Source organism: Panthera uncia, chromosome B4 (assembly GCF_023721935.1).
Source record: "Panthera uncia isolate 11264 chromosome B4, Puncia_PCG_1.0, whole genome shotgun sequence".
NCBI lineage: Eukaryota > Metazoa > Chordata > Mammalia > Carnivora > Felidae > Panthera > Panthera uncia.
Genome location: NC_064809.1, coordinates 43,689,615 through 43,712,933, shown reverse-complemented (window position 1 = coordinate 43,712,933; position 23,319 = coordinate 43,689,615). Strand labels below are relative to the sequence as shown.

At 41.0% G+C, this 23,319-nt stretch overlaps 1 protein-coding gene across 1 annotated transcript in view; it reads left to right on the top strand.

Moving 5' to 3' along the window:
* The window catches only part of YBX3 (Y-box binding protein 3), a 26,046-nt gene extending 14,696 nt beyond the window's left edge, over nt 1-11,350 (top strand). Inside the window, exons 6-9 of the mRNA XM_049627104.1 lie at nt 5,977-6,074; nt 7,905-8,076; nt 8,769-8,868; nt 10,774-11,350. Of these exons, the coding sequence (XP_049483061.1) occupies nt 5,977-6,074; nt 7,905-8,076; nt 8,769-8,834 (336 nt within the window). The 3' untranslated portion in view covers nt 8,835-8,868; nt 10,774-11,350. The remainder of the gene's footprint in view (nt 1-5,976; nt 6,075-7,904; nt 8,077-8,768; nt 8,869-10,773) is intronic.
* Nucleotides 11,351-23,319: the final 11,969 nt, after the last annotated feature.

Below are 23,319 nucleotides of genomic sequence, written 5' to 3'. Positions count from 1 at the left end.
CCAACACCAGCCGCCGGAAATCAGACCTTGCTTGTGGCTTCCTGATGCTCCAAAAGCTGTGAGGCGAGGCCTTTAGTCTGTTCTTTCGGAGCAGCCATTCTAGTGACATTTTCAAAAGCATAACCACAGGAGCCATGCCCGTAATTGGGCACCCTGGGGACCACGGGACAGTTTAAAGTAGAGAGACAGGTGGTTATGCGTTTTAAGACTTTGAACTCTGAAGTCAGCAGACTTGGATTTGAATCTTGTCTCTGCCAACTTGAGTCTGTGAGCTTTTGCAAAAACTAAGTTAATTCTCATCCATTGAACGGGCATAATAACGTGCCTCTTCCATGGGGTCATGGTGATTAAATCAAAGGCGAAGATATTTAGCTCGGTGTCTTAGGATAGAGGAAATCTATAGAGTTTTTAATTTGCATGACATGGTGTTAGTAAGAAAAGCTATTGTAGATGGGGATTGTTGATGAGTTATTATTCCCCTTTTTGGCTGAAAAATACTGACAGAGCTATTGTGAACCTGACCTATAATCGATAAACATTGTAACACCTCTGCAGTTCCCCAAGAAACTTGGAAAACTTGGCATAGGACGTGATTTTTTGTTACCACTAGCTATAACTTTTTCCTCTTAGTGTCCTTGGTTTTTGTTTTCTGTTTTTCCACGAAGTGTTTTGACTGAACGTTATGTTCAGTCTGTTCTTTGCTACCCATCTCTTATCCCATCATGCATGACTATGTTCTTTCTACATTGCTTCTTGTTATTTCTCTTCTACTCTTTAACAGCTGTCCCTGACGAATGTGCTAAAAATAACGAGTAGACTTGCATATATGGAGAGACTGGGTACATGGGGCATAGTAGGTTTCTTTAGGGCAGCACTCTGGGCTTCTAGGAAATGAGAACAGGAAGAGTCAGGGAGATTGTAATACACATTTATTTTTAGGGCATTAGTAGTACTTTCCTGAAATAATCTTTCTTAGTATTTTGCACATCCGCACGTATCTTTTTTTGAGAACACGATTCTTTTCTATGTGGTTTAAAATAAAGTATATTTTACCTTAGGAATTGAAGGTTCAGAGCAAAGGGATTCTTTAGTGCTATGTAGAACATCGTTTGCAGAAGCTGGTTGAAAACTAGTTTTGAAACACATGTGCTTATTCTGATAATCGCATGGAGTTGTTTTAACTTGAGCTGACTATCTTACCCATTCCATATATGAAATAAAAGCTGTCCTTAGATTCCTTCAGTATTTTTAGAATCTTTCTAATACATCCCATGCTTGGATGTTCAGACACTAAAGAAGTCTGCTTAAGGCAATCAGTAGCATCAAATGAAAATCCCTAAAACTCTCTTCCATAATAGCTAGGCTAATGGTTTAAAAGTATAGTGAGATCTCTAGGATGTTAAATATTGAGGTCAAATAGAAAAGTCTTTGGAAACATTTTTTACTGTATAAAAACCGAAACTGACACAACAGGGGAAAAAAATGATAATATACAGACCAATAGAATTTCCCTTCTGTACAAAGGACATGATATAGCATGGTACATCAGTGACCACACGACTTCTGGTTTTTCAAAGATAATACCTATCTAGCTTAATTTGAATTTAATTTCCGCTTGGAAATTAAGTCGAATCGGTTACTGAACTAATAGCAATATTTTGCCGTCTCTGAGAAAAGAACTGTATGATAGAGAAAAGGGAGCGAGCATGAATTATTTGGCACTGATGAAGTGGCAGACGTTTGAAATCCGTTCTCATTCAGTCTTCCCTGTAGCTTTATGAAATTGGCAGTGGTTTCCATATTTTTGTTGGTGTTGTCACAAATGAAGAGATTTGCATATTCTAAAAAATGGGCAACTTGTACCTAAGGTCCTGCGGCAGAAAGTTGTAGAACTGGATTCAAACTCGGCCTCTGCTAATGCTCTTCCCGTTCCAAAGTTCTAGTAAACTCTAGCCCTTCACACATGCTAATTGCTTTTCCTGTCTGCTTTTTGTGGATCAAGGTTCCTGAGGAAGCAGCAGCTTGGCCTGTTCAGAGAACTAAAGGGAGGCTCCTGTGGTGACAGTGTGGGCGAGGCCGAGGGGGGTAGGACGTGAGATTAGGGTGATGTCTTAGAGCAGATAGAGCATGTCTGGTAGACTGATAAGGACTGCTGACCTACTCCAAATGTGATGAGAAGCCAGTGAAGGGATCTCAACAGGGAAGACACATATTTAGGAGCCCATCGGACTATTTATGGGAGCTAGACCACAGGAGGCAGCAGTGGACGTGGGAGAGACCGGCTGCTATAATCCCCTGTGCGGAGATGGTCCTGCCGTGGATGAGAGTACTAGCAGTGGGGGTGTGCTCAGTGGTCACATTCTGGCAATATTTTAAACCTAGACGTGACGGCATCTGATGATGGAGTGAATGTGTGGTGTGAGGCGTAAAAGATACCCCGGTGGTTTTTGATTTAAGCAAATACGGGAAAACAATAAAGATTGGGTTTAGGGGAAAGGTGAAAACCATCTGGAGATCTTCCCTCCCCCTCTGCCCCCCCCCCGCCACCCCACCCCCCCCACGTTAAATTTTACCTCCGAGTGGAGATGTGAAGTAAGTAGGCAGAAAAATAAAACGCAGCCAAGAGGGAATATGTGGCTCGAGTTAGGAAGGTGTAATTTTAGATAAGGTGGCTACAAAGTCTTTGGGCTCATGTTTGAGAAGAGGCCTACGTGAAGCGAGGGAGCGAGTGTTTTAGGTCCTGGGAGAAGCCACGAATGGCCGAGGGAAGGGCAGGGACAGGGGCCGAAGGGAGCCTGAGGAGGGGAGACGGGACCAGGTGCGAGTTTGAAAGGTCTGGCGCAGGATGGGATGAACTCCAAAGTGGGTGTAGGTGGAACACTGATCCTAGGACTGAGTCCTGGGCATACCAGCTTCCTCCAAGATGAGGAAGATGAAGAGTCTGGGATGATGAGAAGGAGCAGATAGGGAGAACATATTTCCAGAAGGAGATGCCGTGTCAAGTACTGAGGAGGAGAGGAGGGAGTTAGACTGCGAGTGGATTCCTGTTGTTGGTAACTTGGGAGTTAGTGGTCCGGTAAGGGCAAGTCTGATTAGCATGAGTTCAAGAGAGGGAGAAGAGGTCTCCTATTCTCCTTTGAGGAGGTTTCTGTGGTGGTTAGTTAGTGGTGGTGGTTTTCCTTTCGTCTGTCTGTAAAGGAACTCAAATGGGGCAGTAGCTGGGAGGAGGCTGTGGGGTCAGAGCAGGGTTTTTGTTTTTGTTTGGTTTTGAGATGTAGTGAGTTCTCTCCTGGCCTCCCAAGCCCTCTCTTCACCAACAACTTTGTGAAAGCCGTTATAGGTGGACAGATCAAGTATGCTCTACGTGCACACACATATACCCACGTTTATATATGTGGAACTCATGCTGTGTGTGTACATATATGTATTTGTGTATGTGTGTTCCTTATTTCTGTCTCCAGAAATGGCCTGAAATCAGTGACTCCTTAATAACATTGAGCATACCTGTCCTCCAGTGTTTTGTTTCTAAATACCATTCTCCAATAAAAAGAAGCTCTCTTGGAGAAGTGGCTGATTTCAGAGCTGGGCCAGAGAAAGTACAATATGAGCCCAGAACATCTTGTTGTGCCAAAACGCAAGAAAGTACTCAAAGAATGTTGGAGACATGTCAGAGGGACAGGAGCCAGTTTGAAAGGGTTCCCATTGGCCAGTAATGATAGTAACAGATTATAACTCATTGAATAAAATAGAAAACCATGAGTCTATGCAGATATAAATACATAAATGGATATATTGAGAACTTGATGAGGAATGAAACATTTACACACTCTGAACGTACTGCTCCAAATCCTCACTAATTACAAAGAGGAGAAGAGTAAACGTACAGCAGAGTAGGCTTGCCAGATACTACCTTAACTACTTCTGAACTTGAACGTTGTCAGTAACGGCACAAATTGAAACCATCTGCCGCCCAACGGGATGCGATGCGAAGGGTGCGGTGTGACTTTATGGCTTCCCTGCCAGATACACAGGAGCTAAATCATGAGGAAACACCAAACAACCCCCAAACTGAAGGATAGCGTATAAAATAACTGGCCTCTAATTTTTAACAGCGTCAAGGTCACGAAAGCCAAGGAAATGTCGAAGAACTGTTTCAGGCAAAGAGTTAAATTCAAGGCATGGTTCTGAATGGGTCTTGGCCATCAGGGACATTACTGGGACAACTGGTGATACTTGAACTGGGCCTGAGGATTAGATCTTGTACTTCCAACTGTTTTGTAAGTTTGTGATTGTATTGTAAGAATTGCAAAAGATGGGTGCCCTTTCAGCATGTTTATGCACCTGGATGGAAATGATGGAGTAGAGAAGGGGGGAAAAGTACACAGTGAAGGGGAGGAGGGATAGAGAGTTTAAGTGTTCTAGGAGGTGAGAGAGGGGTTGGCTTTGGATATGAGCATAGACCACTTACGCAGGGTTAGGAGAGAGAAGAAAATGACAGCAAACACGTAGGTGGGTAGATTTGAGAGTGAAAGAATGTGGAAATCCTTTGCTGATGGCTTTTCTTTTCCTGGTGTAACATGGAGAAGTAAAGGATGTTAGTGTTGAGAAAAAAAGGTTAAGATGTGGCTGTGTTATAAAGAATTTTGGAGATGTCTGGTGGGTTTTCTTGTTTGTTTTTAGTTGTCTTTTCCTTTGGAAGTTGCACAGTAAATAAATTTTGTACCCCCAGTTTGAAAGAAGTTTATCATCAAGGAAGTATGATTTTGTTTTTTAAAAGATTATAATTAAATGCAAAGAGACGGAAGGAAGCAGTCAGAAGCGAAGGTGTTAAGAGGTGTGGGAGAACGTTTAAATGTAGAAACCATTAATGGTTGAAGGGATACCCTGTTCATAGAATTAGTGGATCTGAGTTTGAAAGGGGGAAGAGATTCTCATTGCTCAAATGTAGCATATCATTCTCTTTCTTTCTTTTTATTTAAAAAAAAAAATTTTTTTTTAACGTTTATTTATTTTTGAGACAGAGACAGAGCATGAACGGGGGAGGGTCAGAGAGAGAGGGAGACACAGAATCCGAAGCAGGCTCCAGGCTGTGAGCTGTCAGCACAGAGTGCGACGCAGGGCTCGAACCCACGAACCATGAGATCATGACCTGAGCTGAGGTCGGACGCCCAGCCGACTGAGCCACCCAGGCGCCGCCCCCCCTTTTTTTAATGTTGTATTTATTTTTGAGACAGAGAGACAGAGCATGAGCAGGGGAGGGGCAGAGAGAGAGAGCGAGACACAGAATCCGAAGCAGCTCCAGGCTCTGAGACGTCAGCACAGAGCCTGATGCGGGGCTCGAACCCACAAACCGCGAGATTATGACCTGAGCCGAAGTCAGACGCTTAACTGACTGAGCCACCCAAGCGCCCCTCATTCTCTTTTCTTTTATAATAATGGGTCCTTTTTTCTTTTTTTTCATGGTAAGAGATGAATGGAACATTTCAAAGTGTTTAAATTAGTATTATCAAATAAGACTAAGAGCTCTGTGATACACAAAAGTCTGTTGTAGTAGAAATAAGTTTTTCTTTCCTATCATTCACAAAGATCTAAATCATTGAACAGTTCACTGTTAAAGTTGAGGGTTCTCGGCTTGATTATGAAGCATTTTACTTTTTACTTAAAAAAAAAAAATCTGATGGGACACCTGGGTGGTTCAGTCGTCTAAGTGTCCGACTTCGGCTCAGGTCATGGTCTCGTGGTTCGTGGGTTCGAGCCCCGCGCAGGGCTCTGCGCTGACAGCTCAGAGCCTGGAGCCTGCTTCGGATTCTGTGCCTCCCTCATCCTCTGCCCCTCCCCCACTCACTCTCTGTCTCTCTCAAAAATAAGGAAACATTAAAAAAAATTAAAAAAAAAATCTGAATGCAACTGTGTGCTCTGTGTCTCTTCTGTCTGGTCGTATGACATTGACTTTCAGCTCTGACTGCCTTCTTGTAGGCTGGTGAAATTGGAGAGATGAAGGAGGGAGTCCCAGAGGGAACACAACTTCAGGGACCGGTTCATCGAAACCCAACTTACCGCCCAAGGTACCGGAGGTATGTGACATTGTTCCCTAACAGCCAGTTGAAGGACTTGAGAGAGACAGCATAATGGATGAGACTGTTGGGGGCCTGTTGTATGGATCTATTATTGGAAGATCCATTGGAAGAAGTGGCTGCTTCGACTGGAGGTCTAAGGATTAGAGGGACTCTGCAGTGTGTTTTCCAACGGCCATGGGACATGTCCCCCCTATTTAACAAAATATTTTGGTATCCTTGTGCAAAACCATTGGTTTGTATGGTTAGCTGTGATATGATATAGATGAATACTTAATTTTTTTGTTCTATTGAATGAAACAAACAGAAAATTAATTGATGGGTCGTTGTTCAGTGGCTGTGCCAGAGAAAGGAGGAAGTGAGTGCCAGCCAGCATGTGGGGTACTGAATAGTCCCATCACGAAGGCAGTCTGGGGGTTAAGTCAGGCTACAGGTCAAATTGTGTGTATGTTCCCACCTTGAAGTTAGTAGCTGTGTCTCCTTTGGGAGGTTCCTGGACTCTTAAGACTTACTTACCAGGTCTATAAAAATGGACATTAAGGAATATTTTACAGTTTTTAAAAGTACTAACGAATCTAAGCTAACGGTACCTGATATATATATAGTAAGCCCTCAGTAAATATTAGATACTGTTACTACACCACCAATGGTATTCATATTAGTGAAGGAGTAGGTTTTTGTGCTTCATGCCTTGTGAAAACTGAATTGAGCTCGACTCCCTCAGAACCTTTTAAAGCTCTTTGTATCATAAGCCTTCCTATTCCTTTTCCTGGTCCTTGATGTAAGTGAAGAAAGTAGACCTTCACTCCTGATCGATATTTATACGACCTGGAGGTTTGGCAACATGGGTTTATTGAAAGGAGAATATATTATTTTGGGAAAGGATTTATGCCAGTCTGTGTCCTTTTCCTCACAGGATTCATTCCAGTTGTAGACATAATGACTCTTAACGATTAAATACTAAGAACTTCCAAAATAAGAGGTTTCACAGAAGTGCCTTAACAAAAACAGAAAGGAGACAGTGGTTCCAGCCCGGTCAATCCCTGGCTGTGTGATCTTGGGAAAGTTACATTTGACTTTTTTCGACCTGTAAAAAGCAGCATTTCTCTACGGTCCAACCAAATACTTAACCTCTCAACACCTCTTGATTTTTCTCACTAGAAATCCAATGTACAGAATTAGCATTGAAATTAAATGTTTAACCCAAAAACATACCAGCACAGACTCTGGCACAAAGTTATGTTAGAGTTCCTTCCGTGTTTAATCCCTCCAGGCTCCACTAAACTCAGTCCATGGAGGGCAGGTACCAGGAGCCACTCTTCTTTTATAATTTTACTATCTGTGCCTATCAAGTGCCTGGCAGGACCATGATATGTGTCCAGAGTATGTTTATTCACTACAAATAGGTATTCAGGTGAAGAGGGAAAATGGTGGAAAAATAGGGTTTTTTCCACAAAATCTCTGCTCCATTTGCTGCAATAGCCTGTGTATAATTCTTTTTCTTTTGTTTGTTTAATGTTTATTTTTGAAAGAAAAAGTGTGAGTGGGGGAGGGGCAGAGAAAGAGGGAGACACAGAATCCTAAGCAGGCTCCAGGCTCTGAGCCGTCAGCACAGAACCTGATATGGGGCTCGAACCCACGAACCGTGAGATCATGACCTGAGCCAAAATAGGGAGGCTTAACCGACTGAGCCACCCAGGCGCTCCAAGCCTGTGTATTCTAGCAATAAATACCGATCACTTGACTTTTTAACCTTCAAAAATAAAGATTATTCTTGTGGCCCCCTGTCCTGTTGCACTGTTGTCTTTTCTTTTGCATTCTTTTCTCTAGAGGCCCTCCTCGCCCCCGACCTGCCCCAGCTGTTGGAGAGGCTGAAGATAAAGAGAACCAACAAGCGGCCAATGGTTCAAACCAGCCATCTGCTCGCCGTGGATACCGGCGCCCATACAACTACAGGCGTCGCCCCCGTCCTCCTAATGCTCCTTCACAAGATGGCAAAGAGGTAAATCCAACCAGCCAGAAGGGGATGTTGCCACATCGTCCTTAATCACGTCAAACTTTATTTAGTGTTCCATCCTAAGTGTGGTTTGATAACCTGCCAACTGGCAATCATATAACATTTTATGTTATCATTATATTACATATGTATTTATATTTACAAATCATATAAATGTTTATATATTAAGGTAATATGTATATAGCATTTATAGGTATTCTATATATAATCTGTATATGAGAGGTAATATAATATTTTTAATATTTTAGTTAAGATCTATGCATCTATATATTATGGAGAAAGAATGCCCTGTACATAACATAAACAAACATTTGAGTTCAACTAGTTATTCTCTGAAAGGATTATGCATACTAATGGAGATTCAGAATTAAAATGTTGAAGGCTCTCCGAACGTAGGACAGCATGTACAGAGAGGAAGCTCTCTCTAAGCAAGTATTAAAAGCAATTGTGTATCAGAGACTTTGTTGCGGAGAGTGGTGGTGTTTAATTGCCATTTATTGGCCATTCTTCTCTGACACTAAATTTTCACTCCCACTTACGAATAGTTAATTTTGCAGAGTGATTTACCTTCGTAAGCAGGAAGATCCTAACTTTTGAGACCTTTTAGTCTTGAACTTTCCATTGTCACCTGGGTCGATTAATTTCCGGACTGTGGTTTTGTTTCATGTCTTACTTAGACCAAGGCAGGCGAAGCGCCATCTGAGAACCCCGCTCCAGCCACCGAGCAGAGCAGTGCTGAGTAACACCAGGCTCCCCAGGCACCTTCACCATCAGCAGGTAAGAGCTCGGGCAGCCCGGGCCTTGAGTCGATTTTTTTTTTTTTTTTTTTTTTAATGTTTATTCATTTTTGAGAGAGAGAATCAGCATGAGCGAGAGAAGGGGAAAGAAAGAGGCAGACACAGAAACCAAAGCAGGCTCCAGGCTCTGAGCTGTCGGCACAGAGCCTGGCACGGGCCTCGAACTCACGAGCCATGAGATCATGACCTGAGCTTAATGACGTGAGTCGGACGCTTAACCCACTGAGTCACCCAGGCGCCCCTGATATTTTAAGTATTGTTGATTTCAGTCTGAGCCAGTTCTGTGGTTCATCTGGATCAGCCATCATCTCCTTTAGGACTCCGGAGAAAGAGCAGTTTTAGTGGTTAAATATGGGATTTGACCTTACTTTGCTAGGTTTTGGGGGGCATAAGCATTTGACAGTTATTGATGGTCATTTTTTTTCTCTAGACATAATTTTTAATATTAATACCTCTTAACTTTTGAAAGTTTTACTTTTGTGACACCTAGTGGCCAGTTTGAACAGGAGACTGATCTACAGAATAAACTAGAGTATTTTTTTTCCTTCCCTTCTCCCTTTGATAACTAACACAATTGATTTTGAGGCCGTGCAGTATAATGAGCGAAAGCCAAGAGGTTTATGTACTCAGTGCGGGAGCCACTACTCATTTGCTGGGTGATACTGAGCAGTTTGTTTATTCTCTGCCCCAGCAATGTCTGCTGCTGGTAAAACAGGGATACCAACTAGACTTACTCACCAAGTGTTGTTGCAAAGATTTAGTGAGATAACATGTGTAAGGTGCTTAATCAGGGCGTGGTGAAGCATAACCTCCCCGTAAAGGTTAGCTTGTCTTTATTGATGTTTCCTGCGTTTCTGTTTTCTTGGTAAAGATCTTAGAAACTTTCAGTATAGAGGTAGAAATAGAACTAGACTGACCCAATTGTAGAGCCACTCCTAAAGGAGTTTATAAGCCATAGTTGTTTTCTTTCTGGGTTTTTCACCTACTAACTCCTGGGGCTTAAATTTTTGAATATTTTTTGGTTGTTGTCCTTTGCATTAAATAAAAAATGCGCTTTTAGTTAAAAGAGGCTGTAAAACTCACAGCCTTCCATCAGGTAGACATTTGCTGTGCTGGGAATATTCAGTTTTATCTCTAGGTTGTGTGGACAGTATCATAGAAATAAACTCCCTATTTAAATTTGCTTGCATTAACTGACTTAGAATTATGTATCAGTCATTTGGCTATAACCTTCTACTTAGTAATGTTATTTCTGGGTATTGCTTCTAAGGTAATAATCCAAAGTACAGGGCAACAAATATTTGTACTATTTATAACTTGTCTAACGTTGGGAAGTGGCTCAGTGTTGGGTTTGTTCACGTTAGGAGATATCGTGCAACCACCAAAATAATTATGAAGAATTATGGATGCCGTAGTATCATTTATTTGAAAAGGCGTCCTGATGGTAATTTTCTTTTATATAATTTTAAAAGAAATGTTGGAGAGAGAGAGAGTGCACATGAGCAGGGGAGGGGTGGAGAGAGAGGGTGAGAGAGAGAATCCCAAGCAGGCTCTGCACTGTTAGCCTGATTCGGGGCTCAGTCTCATGAACTGTGACATCATGACCTGAGCCGAAGTCAAGAGTCAGATGCCTAACTGATTGAGCCCCTCAGACACTCGCTTTCATATAATTCTATAAAATTTTTACTATGTACTGAATGTTCTGGTTTACACAAATGTTGTATTAAATGTGTAGGGTTACAGATCTGTAGATGTGAGAATAGATTATGTGTAGACCTTCTGAAATACTGTCTCTTGAATTACATGAAAAGCATACTTTTTGCCTTTTTATTCTTAAACTCTTGGTCATTTTGTCACTCTGAGTTTGGTTTCATTTTTTTTCCAGGTGACCTAAGGAAATTAATGACCATTAGAAAAAGAAAGCACAGAGCAGACCGTGACCTTACCAACACCAAAGAGACATGCAAGCAATAATGTGGAAGAGTCATGACCAAGATGTGGCCATTAGAACGTTTACTATTCTTTATGAAACAGACAACTATGAAAGGAAAATGTCAGCCAAGTTTCCTAGCCAGCTGAGATCTGGGAATGCCTGCACACAAGACGAGAGAGCAACCTCCCCAGTTTCAGCAACCACTAGGTTTATATTTTTTTTCCTGGTTTTTACTGTTTTGGTAATATGAATTCAAAGAAGAAATATTAATACCACATGGGGAGAACCCCAACCAAAGAAATCTGAAATATATAGTAAATGCTTTTTTTCCCCCCTTTTTTGTTCATTTTGGATGCTGGTGCTAAACTTCCAAGTGTCGTGATTTAAAAAGAAATTTTATGCCCTTCTTATTTATTTCTAGGATGAGGGGAGGATAACATTTTTGCTTTCTTACGTGACTTGCTAAAAATGTGCAGTATGGAGTTCCTCAAAAATAAAATTTTTACCCGTGAAAGGAAATGATGTATAATTGGAGTACGTTTTCCTGTGTTGGCATATGTTTTGTCTTCCCCCCACTTGACTCATGTAATAGTAAACTCCGCCAAACGGAAAGGTGCGTTAGTGCCATTTGGTAAATGTAGGCAATGAGCTTGAGATCGTGAGATTCCTCCTTGAATGTACAGCCGGGAATGAACAAGTTCACGTTGGGGTTTGGCAGTAGGCGTGCTTTGTTTGGTACTTTACCTCTTGAGTAATCTTCAGTGAGGTGACCTGATGGCATTTAGGTTAACAGTTTTCTTTATATAAATGAAGGAATGGGTAGTTCTAACCTTGAACTCCCAGCCCGAGGTTTTCAACACCCAACTGCTGTGTTGTATGTTTGTAGGTCTTTCAGAAGAGAGGAAGAGGGGCTCTTTCCAACCGCATTACAGATTTCTTCCCGCAGGGGAATATGGTGCCTTCAAGTTGAGAAATGTTACACTATGTCAATCAGTGCTATGCAATTACTTCTTAGATACACTGCACAAATTACGGATCCTTTACATCAGGTACATTTGGAGCCCCAGGTTTGTGCCAAGCACTATTCTAATGGCTAGGAGGGAACAAACCAACAAGAGATTCTAATCTCCACGTGCTTGCATTTTAGCGATACAGGGAATAAACCAATACGTAAACGTGAAATAGAATGTCAGGTGGCAATAAATATTGTAAAAGAAAAAAACACGAGAAAGGGATAAGGATTGGCGTAATTGCCGGAGGCACCTTTATTTCAAACGAGGAGGTCTCTAAATAATGAGAGAATATGAAAATGGTTTCGTGAGGTAGGAGAGCAGTAACCATTTGAATATCTAGGGAGAAGAATCCAGGCAGAGAGCAGATGTAAAGACCGCAGGGAGGGAGCATACTTTGGCCTGTTTCAGAAATGGCAAGTAAGGGGAAGTGGATAGTTCAAGAACCTTGGATTGCCTTGCAAGTTTAAAAAAAAAAGTTGGTAATAGACACAAAATGACAATATTCAAAGGTATAAGAAAGTATTTTATGGAAAAACATTATCCAAGTTCTGATTCCCTCAAGGCAATCAGGTAGTATTGTTGTTTTTTTTTTTAAATCTCTTTCCGATTTGTGTGTGTGTGTGTGATTGGCAAACTGATGCAAATTCAGGGAAGGGGGGAAGGCATTGTTTTTACTCTAACAACAACCATTAGGTAATGTCTTTTTAAAACCCTATGGGTAAGTTTACTGCCCAGCTGGTGCTCTTGTATAACTTTCCCCTCTGCTCCTGCTCATTTTAAACAATTTTATGATGGAGTCTTTCAAACATTTTTTAAATGTCTTAAAAAACACTACGCACTCCCTGGGTTGCCTGGGTGGCCCGGTCGGTGGAGCGGGTCCAACTTCGGCTCAGGTCACGATGTCACAGCTCGTGAGTTTGAGTCCCGTGTCCGGCTCTGTGCTGACAGCTCAGAGCCTGGAGCCTGCTTCGGATTCTGTGGCTCTGTCCCTCTCTGCCGCTCCTCCGCTCATGCTCTGTCTCTCTCTGTCTCAAAAGTAAATAAGTATTCAAAACCAAAAAACACTCTATACTTCCCGGCACTGAGATTTTTTGCCCATCTGGTATCTTTACTGTTATTCCTTTATCAGTATAGGTAGAGTCCTCTCATTTGTACTGGCTATTCAACGCTTCAGTTATATAGCTATCCATAATTTTGTCAGCCTTCTTACTGGATATTGAAGCTTTTTTTAAAATTGCAATTATACTTTATCTCATAGTTCTAACATCCTTACCTCTAAACACTGTCGGTTTCCGGGTTACATTTATCCTATCGCTAGAGGGAAAAAACAATAACAACGAATGCCGAAGAGTTGGAAAGTCTTTAGCAGTGGACATAAGTACGACCCTAAGACACTGGTTGAAGGTACAGAAGAAAGAATACGAATTGGATGGGCCTGAAGTAGGTTTGTTTTGTTTTGTTTTGTTTTGTTTTGTTTTGTTTTTGTTCCTTTACAGCAAGGGATCGGGGACTTGAATTGCTTTATCAAGAGACAGAGGCTATCTGGGTGAGAACATAGCCAGAGGTTAACTAGAAGGCTATCATCCGGTGGTCACACATTAGCTGTAATTGGTATAAGGCTCATGAGTTTTGCATGTTTGATAGAACAGCACCTGTTGAGAAAATCCTACACCCGAAATACTTGCATGCTTTTCATTTGCCAAGAGTGATGCTATGACAAATAGCTCAATTGACACGTTGTAAGGGGCTCCTGCATTTATTGCAAGGGTGCAATTTTTGAAAGTACTTTTGCTCTTAGTGGAATGGAAAAATGTATTTATACAGACTAATCCTTTGAGATTTTTGAATAAAGTTCATAAATCTCTAATAATGCTAAATAAAAAAGTTCTTTAAATCTTGGAGCCAATGCAGATTGAAACTTTTGGGAGCTTGTACTTGGTTTCAGTTGAAAAGGGGAGAAGACAAAATCTCTTGACTTCAGAGGAGTGATTTTGTATATTATGGCATAAGTGTCTTTTTTGTTTAATAGGAAAAATCTAGAAAGGAAATTGGCTGATATAAATCTCTATAAGTTAGGTAATCTCATCCAGCAAAGGTAAGACTTCATTAGTTTCATCATTCTCTTAGGGTGAAAGCAATTCATCTGACAAACGAGCTCCAGAACCACCCAAATTTTCACTATTAATAGGGCCAGTAAAGTGTAATGGGACTGAAATCCACACTGGGAATGTGATACATGTTGCCTACTTTGTTGATCCCTCCCTACCCTTCTGTGGTTTGGTGGGCAGTATTCTATTGAAAGGATTGTAGAATGGAGGCATTGTGATAAAAGAAGGAGAAATCACTGCTTTGTTATTACCATAGTATCTTTCCTTTCCTGCACCGATCTCACTGTTTAATTCACAGAAGATTTCACACTGGTGGGGTTTGAAATGACTCCTGTGCCTCCCGGGTGTACGGGACACCACTGGTGAAAGTCCCTTTCATCAGTTGAGGCAGAGCTTCTCGAGCAATAAAAATACTGGGAAAGTGTGTGGGTGTGTGTGTGTGTGTGCGCGTGTGCGTGTGTGTGAAGAAATTCTTAAACTATGAAGAAATTCTTAAACTATTTTCCGGAATGGCTGTTGCTGAATTGTGTCCCTCTCAAATTTATGTTGAAGTTCTAACCCCCCAGTAGCTCAGAGTGTAACCATATTTGGAGATTTGGTCTTTAAAGAGGTGATTAAGTTAAAATGAGGCCGTCAGGGTAGGGTCCAAAAGAACTGGTGCTCTTACAAAAAGAGACACATAGGGTTTGCAGGCACAGAGGGATGACCACGTGAAGAGGCAGCAAGAGGGCAGCGGTCTGCAAGCCAACAGAGGCCTCCAGAGAAACCAAATCTGCTGGCACCTTGACCTTGGACTTCCACCTCCAGGAATGTGAGAAAATAAATTTTGATTGTATAAGCCACTCCATCTGCGATATTTTGTTGTGGCAGCCTTTGCAAACTGATACCATTTTAATTTGAAACAGCAATGTATGAGCATTTCTCTACATCCTTGTCAGCATCTGGTGTTGTCCCTTTAAAAATTTTAACACTTCTATAGTACGTGTGTGGTGATATTCATTTTGGTTTTCACTTACATTTCCCTAATAGCTAATGATGTTGAACATATTTTCATTTGCCTGTTTGTCGTGTATTTATGCTCTGGAAAATGTCTCTGTGTCTTTTATAAAATTTTTTATTGCACTTTGTTTTTGCTTAAACTGTCTAAATTTTGAGAGTTCTTTATGTAATCTAGATATGAGTCCTTTGTCAAATATCTGATTTGTAAATGATTTTCTCTCAGTTTGTGGCTGGTCTTTTCACCCTCCTTAACACCACATTTTGCAGAGCAAAAGGTTTTAATTCTGATGAATTCCAATTTATTATTTTTTCTTTAGGGATTATGGTTTTAGTGTCGTACATAAGAACTCTTCACCTAGCCTAAGCCTTGAAGATTTTTTTTTTCCGTTTTCCTCTCAAGATAATTTTTGTATGAGATGTAAGATTTAGGGTGAGTTTTGATTTTTTTGCCTATGGATTTCCAATCATCCCAGAAACATTTCTTGAAAAGACTATTTTTATTTAATTGCACTGCTTTTATAACTTTGCTAAAACCCAGTTGACCTTACTCATGTGAGTTTAGTCCTGGTGTCTTTCTTCTGTTCCACTGGTCTAGTTTGTCTTTCCCTCCACCAACCACACATTGCCTTGAGTACTGTAAATCTTACAATCAGGTAGCCTTCCTCCCACTTGATTCTTTTTTTTTCAAAATTATTTTAGCCATTCTAGTTTTTTTTTGCCTCTCCATGTACATTTTGGAATAATCTTATCTATTTCCACAAAAAGTCTTGCTGGGATTTTGATAAGAAATGTATTAAACCCATAGATCAATTTGAAGAGAATTGACATTGAGTCTTCTAATCCATGAACATGGTATGTATCCGTTTCTTCAGAGCTTTGATTTCTTTCATCAGTATTTTGGTTTTTAGCATACAAAAAGAACATTCTTAGTGAATGTTCTATGGGCTTCTAAAAATAATTTTGTTATTTTTGGGTGGAGTGTTCTATAAATGTCAACTAGATCCTGTTGATGGATGGTGTTGTTAAATTTTTCTATATTTTTTGCACTGAGGGAACATCTAACTGGGACCTGTGGCTTCTGCTCCATGAACATGATACTGCTGAGTTTGGGGGGAGACAAAAGAAATCTGGGGCCCTTTAGTAACTGAGTTTGTCAAAAGACTTATGAGCCAGGCTGTGTGAAGTAAGGGCATGATCTTAGTACCTCTCCCTCTTTGAAACCTCCGTTATGGACTCATTAGACCTGACTTAAACCTATCTTAACTCCTTCAAATGTTCAAGAAACTGGGTGAGACAAAACACAAGATCATAAAAATTTTGTGAAAAAAAGTTAAGAAATTATAGTATCATTAACTTAAAAACTTTAAAGTTTCTTGCATAAATGAAGAATATGTTAAGTACCAACATTCTCATTGTTTTGGACCTTCACAATAATCCTGGCTAGTAGTTTTTTGTTTTTTGTTTTTTGTTTTTTAAGTAGGCTCCATGCCCAGTGTGGACTTGAACTCACAACCCTGAGATCAAGAGTCACATGTGCTACTGACTGAGCCATCCAAGAGCCCCCTGGAAACTTTTGTTGCTATTTAGTAAGGGCGTTGTGGATCTAGGTCACACAAATTTATTTATAAGGCTCAAACTCACAGAAATGGAGGCTACAGAGAGAAAAGCCTGGAAGTGAGTAGATGCAGGTTCAAGTCCAAAGCTGTCACAATCTTTAACCTCAGGCTACTCATCCAACATCATGGTCTCAAGGTGTTTGCCTGAAAAGAAGGAGTCGTATGGATCAGAGGTTTTCAACCGGTGGTCAGAGTGAGGTCATTTAAGAATTATCCTCGAGGCGCCTGGGTGGCTCAGTCGGTTAAGTGTCCGACTTCGGCTCAGGTCATGATCTCGCAGTCCGTGAGTTCGAGCCCCGCATCGGGCTCTGGGCTGACGGCTCAGAGCCTAGAGCCTGCTTCCGATTCTGTGTCTCCCTCTCTCTCTCTGACCCTCCCCCGTTCATGTTCTGTCTCTCTCTGTCTCAAAAATAAATAAATGTTAAAAAAAAAAAGAAGAATTATCCTCAGCCCTCCCTCCACTCAAATATGCCATTGTTCTTTGCGTGTTACTCTGCCAAGGTCACACCTAGGGATGGCACAAAAGAATTGTATTTCACTGGCTGAGATTTGTAATCTATAGCTGTACGTAATTGAAGGACGAAGGCTCGTGGAGACAACAGTCAATGTAGAGTGTTCCCGGTGTGTGGGAACATTGTGCAGTAAGTATAACTCCAATAAGGGAGAGGCTGAGCAAGGATTAGACACCTTGCCTTCTCTGCTCACTTAGTGTCTCTTTAGAATACTGTGTTTAGATTGTAATATGAGAGCCTTTCTGACAAGTATAGTTTGAGGTAACCCTGAAGTCATTCAAAAGAAAACATACTAGTAAAGGTTAAAAATCACTGAAGTCGTTTTCTTTTCTTTTTTTTTTTTTTTAATTTTTAAAAAGGTTTGTTTACTTATTTGAGAGCAAGCGAGTGAGCAGGGGAGGGGAAGCGAGGGAGGGAGAGAGAGAACCCCAATCAGACTCTGAGCTGACAACCCCTGACACGGGGCTCCATCGATGCAGGGCTCAATCTCACGAACCATGAGATCATGACCTCAGCCAAGATCAAGAGTCAGACGCTTAACAAGACTGAGCCACCCAGACACCCAAAATTCCCTTGACGGAGCTGAACTTTTCAGGCCTTTCCTTCTTTGCTTCTCTGTTTAGTCTTTTCCTCTTCTTTCTTCTTAGATATTCACTTTAGGAGTAAATTACTGCTCGTGCTGTGTGCAATTGCTGGTCATTCCCATCATCCCAAACAAGCAGCAATCAATGGATATTGAGATAGTGATTTAATTATAGCAGTACCATCTTCCCTTACATATATGACCCCAGTTCAAAGGTTGTAGACAAAACCCAGGAAGATTTTTCTAGCGCTTCGACTCTGCACTTCCCTTCCCGATCTCACTCCTCAGTGCCCATTTGTGTACTTCTAACATAGAGTGTGCAGGTAGGGGGTGGGGGTGGGGTGGGGGGAGAGGGGTTCCCTGCCACAACTCTCAGGAATAAGTTCCCTGAAGTTCATGAACAGAAGACTCAGTTGTACAGTTTTTCTCATGATATTTTGCTAGTGATTCTAAGCAGAGCTATCTACATTTTAGATATACCATCGAGAGCAGTCATCTCTCTGTGCTTTTAATCATTCATTCTAATTAAAAAATCAATTTGAGGGGCACCGGGGTGGCTCAGTCGGTGAAGCCTCCGACTTGGGCTCAAGTCATGATCTCATGGTTCTCGAGCTCGAGCCCCGCTTGGCCTCTTTGCTGACAGCTCGGAGCCTGGAGCCTGCTTCAGACTCTGTCTCCTTCTCTCTGCCCCTCCCCCACTCCCACTGTCTCTCAAAAATAAATAAACATTAAAAAATTTTTTAAAAATCAGTTTGAATCCATTTTTTATTTTATTGTTTTCAAATTCTTTTTTTATTTGGGGGGGGGGGGAGAGACTGTGAGCGGGGAAGGGGCAGAGAGACAGAGGGAAAGAGAATCCCAAGCATGGAGCCTGATGTGGAGCTTAATCCCATGAACCGTGAGATCGTGACCTGAGCCAAAATCAAGAGTCAAATGTTTAACCGACTGAGCCACCCAGGCGCCCCTGAATCCATTTTTTAAAGTAAGCATATACCCTGGTACATATATATTTTTAGTATACAAACCCCATGTGTGTACATATGAGTATCCACTCACAGCATGTGTTATAAAACAAAAAACAAAATTGAAAGATGAAATATTTTGCAAATATTTTATTAATGTAACAAACTTCTTACCAAAGTACTTTAATATTAATCAGTATAGTGATTTAAATGTTTCATTATTTATAAATGTGTCTACTTAATCTACTTTTTTGTTCAGTTTAATTTGATAGTTGATTTCGACGGTTGTAACAGCAGAAAAGAATATACAGTTTCGAATGGAAGAAAGTATTTTGGCCCCGTCATACGTATTTTTTTACTTCATCGACCAATTATTTAAATGTTTTTGTTGAAATTTACATAACTTCCATTTCCCTTGTATCAAAATAGTTTATGTAAACCAGTTAGAAATTGTTACATAACTTCCAAAATAAATGGAAACCACTTAGAATAATTTGCAGAATTTAGAAAATTCTTTTAAGTTTTATAATATGTAAATATGAGAGTATGCTATGCGAGACATTTTTTACTTCAGCAACAAAAACACCAGATGATGAATAGTGACATTTCCAAAAACCTATTTTGAACCCAGCAAAGGTTCTTTTCAAAGAAATTCCATTTTCACTCACCGCGAAGAATTTTGCTCACTGTAAAAAATCACTTTCCCTTTGAAGATGTTCATTTTTTTCTAAAACTATCTGCTAGGTAGCATATTCCTGCCAGTCACTTATCATAGAAAAGAATAAATTTAGGAAACCTGACTTTATGTAAAAAGAAAATAGTTAATATTTTATTTTATTTTTTAAAGTTTATTTATTTTCAGATAGAGAGACCATGTGTGTGCGTGCACGTGCGAGTGCAGGAAGGATGGTGGGGGTGGGGGGAAGAGAGAATCCCAAACAGGCTCCATGTTCCCAGCAGAGTCCGATGTGGGGCTTGAACGCTCGAACTGTGAGATCATGACCTGAGCAGAAATCAAGAGTTGGATGCTTAACCGACTGAGCCACCCCGGTGCCCCAGGAAAATGCATAATATTTTAAATGTGACAATTCTCTTAAGTACTTTGACAGTTGTTTAACACTAAGCACCTGGGTGGGACAATTTTTTTTTCTTTATTTTCCTTTTTTTAATTTGGAATTTCCTTTTAAGTCTGGTTGACATCCAGCGTTGCACTAGGTTCGGGTGTGCTTCACGGTGATTCAAGTTCTTTATGCCATGCTCACCCTAGGACAGTTTTAGGTATTAGTCCCCTTCTTATTTCAAAGTATTGCTCTGTTTATACCATTTAGTGGTTTGGGTTTTATAAAACAAACCACATTGATACCACAGGCGGCATCTTGTTAAACCCGCACGAACACATCCATCTTGCAAATGATCGACTCCGTTCTTTCATGCATAGCCCTCCTTTGCGTCGGGATGCCTCATCTTCCATATGCACTAACACGGATGCTGTGACACACAGACGCGGAGGGTGCCGTCATCGCTCTTCTATATGAAAACAGAGTGAATGTTAGTGAAAGGCTGGCCTTCACGTGTTTCAGGATAAAAACACAAGCAAATCTTGGTATTTTCCTCCTAACTTAGATAGCTTTCACTAATGTAACCTCGGCACCCAGCATTGTAAATCTGTGGTCTTATACCTTTATTTCAAGACATACTATTCCCCATGTGAACAGTGGCTCTGGAAAGTTGGAGGTGCAGAGACATGTACTGTGGATCCCGCATGATGTACCAGTAACGACACATGCTCACGTCATCTGATCAAGGTGTATTTCCCCCTAGGTTCCTGCTAGCTGCTATAACGACCAGTCTGAAATTTCAGTGGCTTGATAGATTACATTTTTTCCTTGCAGATGTGCTTGGGTGGGTGGCTCCCCTGGGCAGTTTTCCTCCCAGGGGCTCCTTAGGAAGAGTATCCTCCCATGCCATGGTGCTGTCATCTTTAATATGTGGTCTCAGCTTGTCCCACTGTCATCCAGCAGGTAGATGGGGAAGTGAGAGGAGAAGTCTGTTTTGGATCGTAAGGGAAACATCACTGATGCTTAGTCCATGGGCCAAGAGCTAGTTACGTGGCTGTGCCTAGATTTAAGAGGGCTGAGCAAGGCCTTAACTGCATCGGGAGAGAGGAAATGGTTTAGGTGAGCAGATCTGACCATAATCTCTGCCCCAATTCCAAAGCGTGATGTGTTAGGAGATGAATCTGGGCTTTAATCATGGTCTGATTGACTATAAGATCTATGCTTTTCTCTTTATGCTATGTTGCCCTGCAAAGCAAAGGAAGGACCAACAAAAAAGACTAGTTGGTTCTTCGTGCTGCACTTGGTAGGGGCCTAGTCAGGTCCTCAGCTCTGCTCCCTCATAAACCTTCTACTTGTTAGCTCACCAAGCATTGTTTATTGCTGTGTTTACAAAACATGATTTGTTACAAATGACATTTTAATAATCTAAACCTAAAAACTTCCTTAGGCTTAGTGATATTTTTCTCCTCCCTATTCTAAGATGAATTACAATGATATATGACACAAAAAGATCAAATCAGTGAAACATTGAGAAGAGAACGAGGTGAAGGACTGATGAGGTTCGAGTCAAGACTGAAGCAGAATTCAGTACGTTAGCCATGAAATCATATACATAATAGGGCAGACAACGAATTTGGTTCTAAGATTTGTAGCAACTATGGTTCTAAGATGGAAACACAAATAGTTATAGGGTGCACTGAATCTATGAGAAGAATTAAATCATTTGCTTCAAAAACATGTATAACCACAATAAATATTCAAACCAGAAGAAAATATAACCCATGGAACGTTGGTTCATCCATTCATCTATTTCATGATGGATGAATACTTATCGAGTGACTACTATGTGTCAGATACTATTTTAGTTCTGGGGATACATCTGTGCAAAGAATAAAATTCTGGCCTTATGTAATTAAGGAAGAGAGATGACAAATAAATGATGTTTTAGTACGTGTGGGGCTGCTAAGTCCTAAGAGGGGGAAATGGTAAGGGGGATAGAGGTACCAAGATGGAGTGCGTGGAATGGTCATGAAAGGCTTCACTGACCAGATGACATGTGAACAGAGAACCCAAGGAAGTGAGGTGATTAGCTGTGCAAAAATCTGGAACGTTCTAGAAGCAGTAAATGGCAAGGACACTGGTCTGGGAACATGTTTACAGTTTTTGAAAGTAGGAAGCTGGGGAGGTGCAGAGAGGTACTATGGATCTTGCATGATGTAACAGTCACAACATGTTCACATCATCTGATCAAGGCATATTTTCCCCTAGGTGATGCTGAACGCACTTGACAAATTTCACTCGTTGGTTTTTCTTTTTCTCTACTCTACTTAGACCACTGCATTGGTATAACATAAATGAGTCCTTAACAGGATTTGGGTTTCCTAATCTCAATGCATTTCTTAATCACTTCTTAGAGACTTTAGATATTTATATATATTTTAAAGTTGAGTTTTTTAATGTTTATTTTTGAGGGAGACAGAGTGCGAGTGGGGGAGGGGCAGAGAGTGAGGGAGACACAGAATCCGAAGCAGGCTCCAGGTTCTGAGCTGTCAGCACAGAGCCCGAAGTGGGGTTCAAACCCATGAATGGTGAGATCATGACCTGAGCAAAAGTCAGACGCTTGACTGAGCCACCCAGGTGCCCCTAAAGTTGAGTTTTATTATTAATTTTCAGATATTTAAGTACAAGTATGTACTTAATAAAGCATTTAATTTGGAAAGAGATCTTGGTTCGGATCCTGACTCGGAAGCTGACTTTCTGTAACCATGGAGGAGCCACAATTACCGGGTCTCAATTACTCTACAGTAAAGAAATACACGTTCGAGGCACCTGCGTGGCTCAGTCAGGTATGCGTCCGACTTCGGCTCAGGTCATGATCTCACTGTTCATGGGTTCGAGCCCCAAATTGGAATTCGTGCTGACAGTGCAGAGCCTGCTTAGGATTCTCTCTCTCTCTCTGCTCCTCCCTGACTCATGCTCTCTCTGTATCTCAAAATTAATAAACTAAAAAAAAAAAAAAAGAAATACGTGTTCTTCACAGTATCCATCTTCTCTGCCCCATAAAGCTGTTCTAGGGATCGAAGAAGATGATGAATCTCAAAGTATGTTGAGACTTAAGTTTAAGACTGTTACTTCTTCTGATCTGCTTCCCCTATTCGATAAACCTGTGCCAGATATTTTGCTAGGGTCTAGATATAGTGATAAATTGTGGTGTCTGCTCTCAGGGAGAATATAGCCTAATAGAAGAAATAAAGAAACTTCTAGCAATGAAAAGCATTCTGGATGCTAAGAAGATGGAGAAGGACAGTCTGTGTAGGAGAGGATTCGAAGTGAAGGTTGGGAACACTTCTCAGAGGTGAGCTGAATCCTAAAGAACCAGGAAGAATTGTTAGAAACGTTAGGAGAGGAAGGGCAGTGCAGGCATAGGGACCAGAGTGTGCAAATGATTGTGGGGTCAGAGGACGTAGTACTTCTCATTTATTTTTTCTTATGGTAGGGAATGTGAACAGTATGACTGAAGGATATTGAGGCTGAGGAAGAAAGAAGGTGTTTATGGAGATGTGTAATCAGTAAGAGATTTCATTCTTCAATAGTGTCAAGATTCCAGATGGGAAGAGGTGTTCCATGGCAAAACTTGCTTGTTGGAG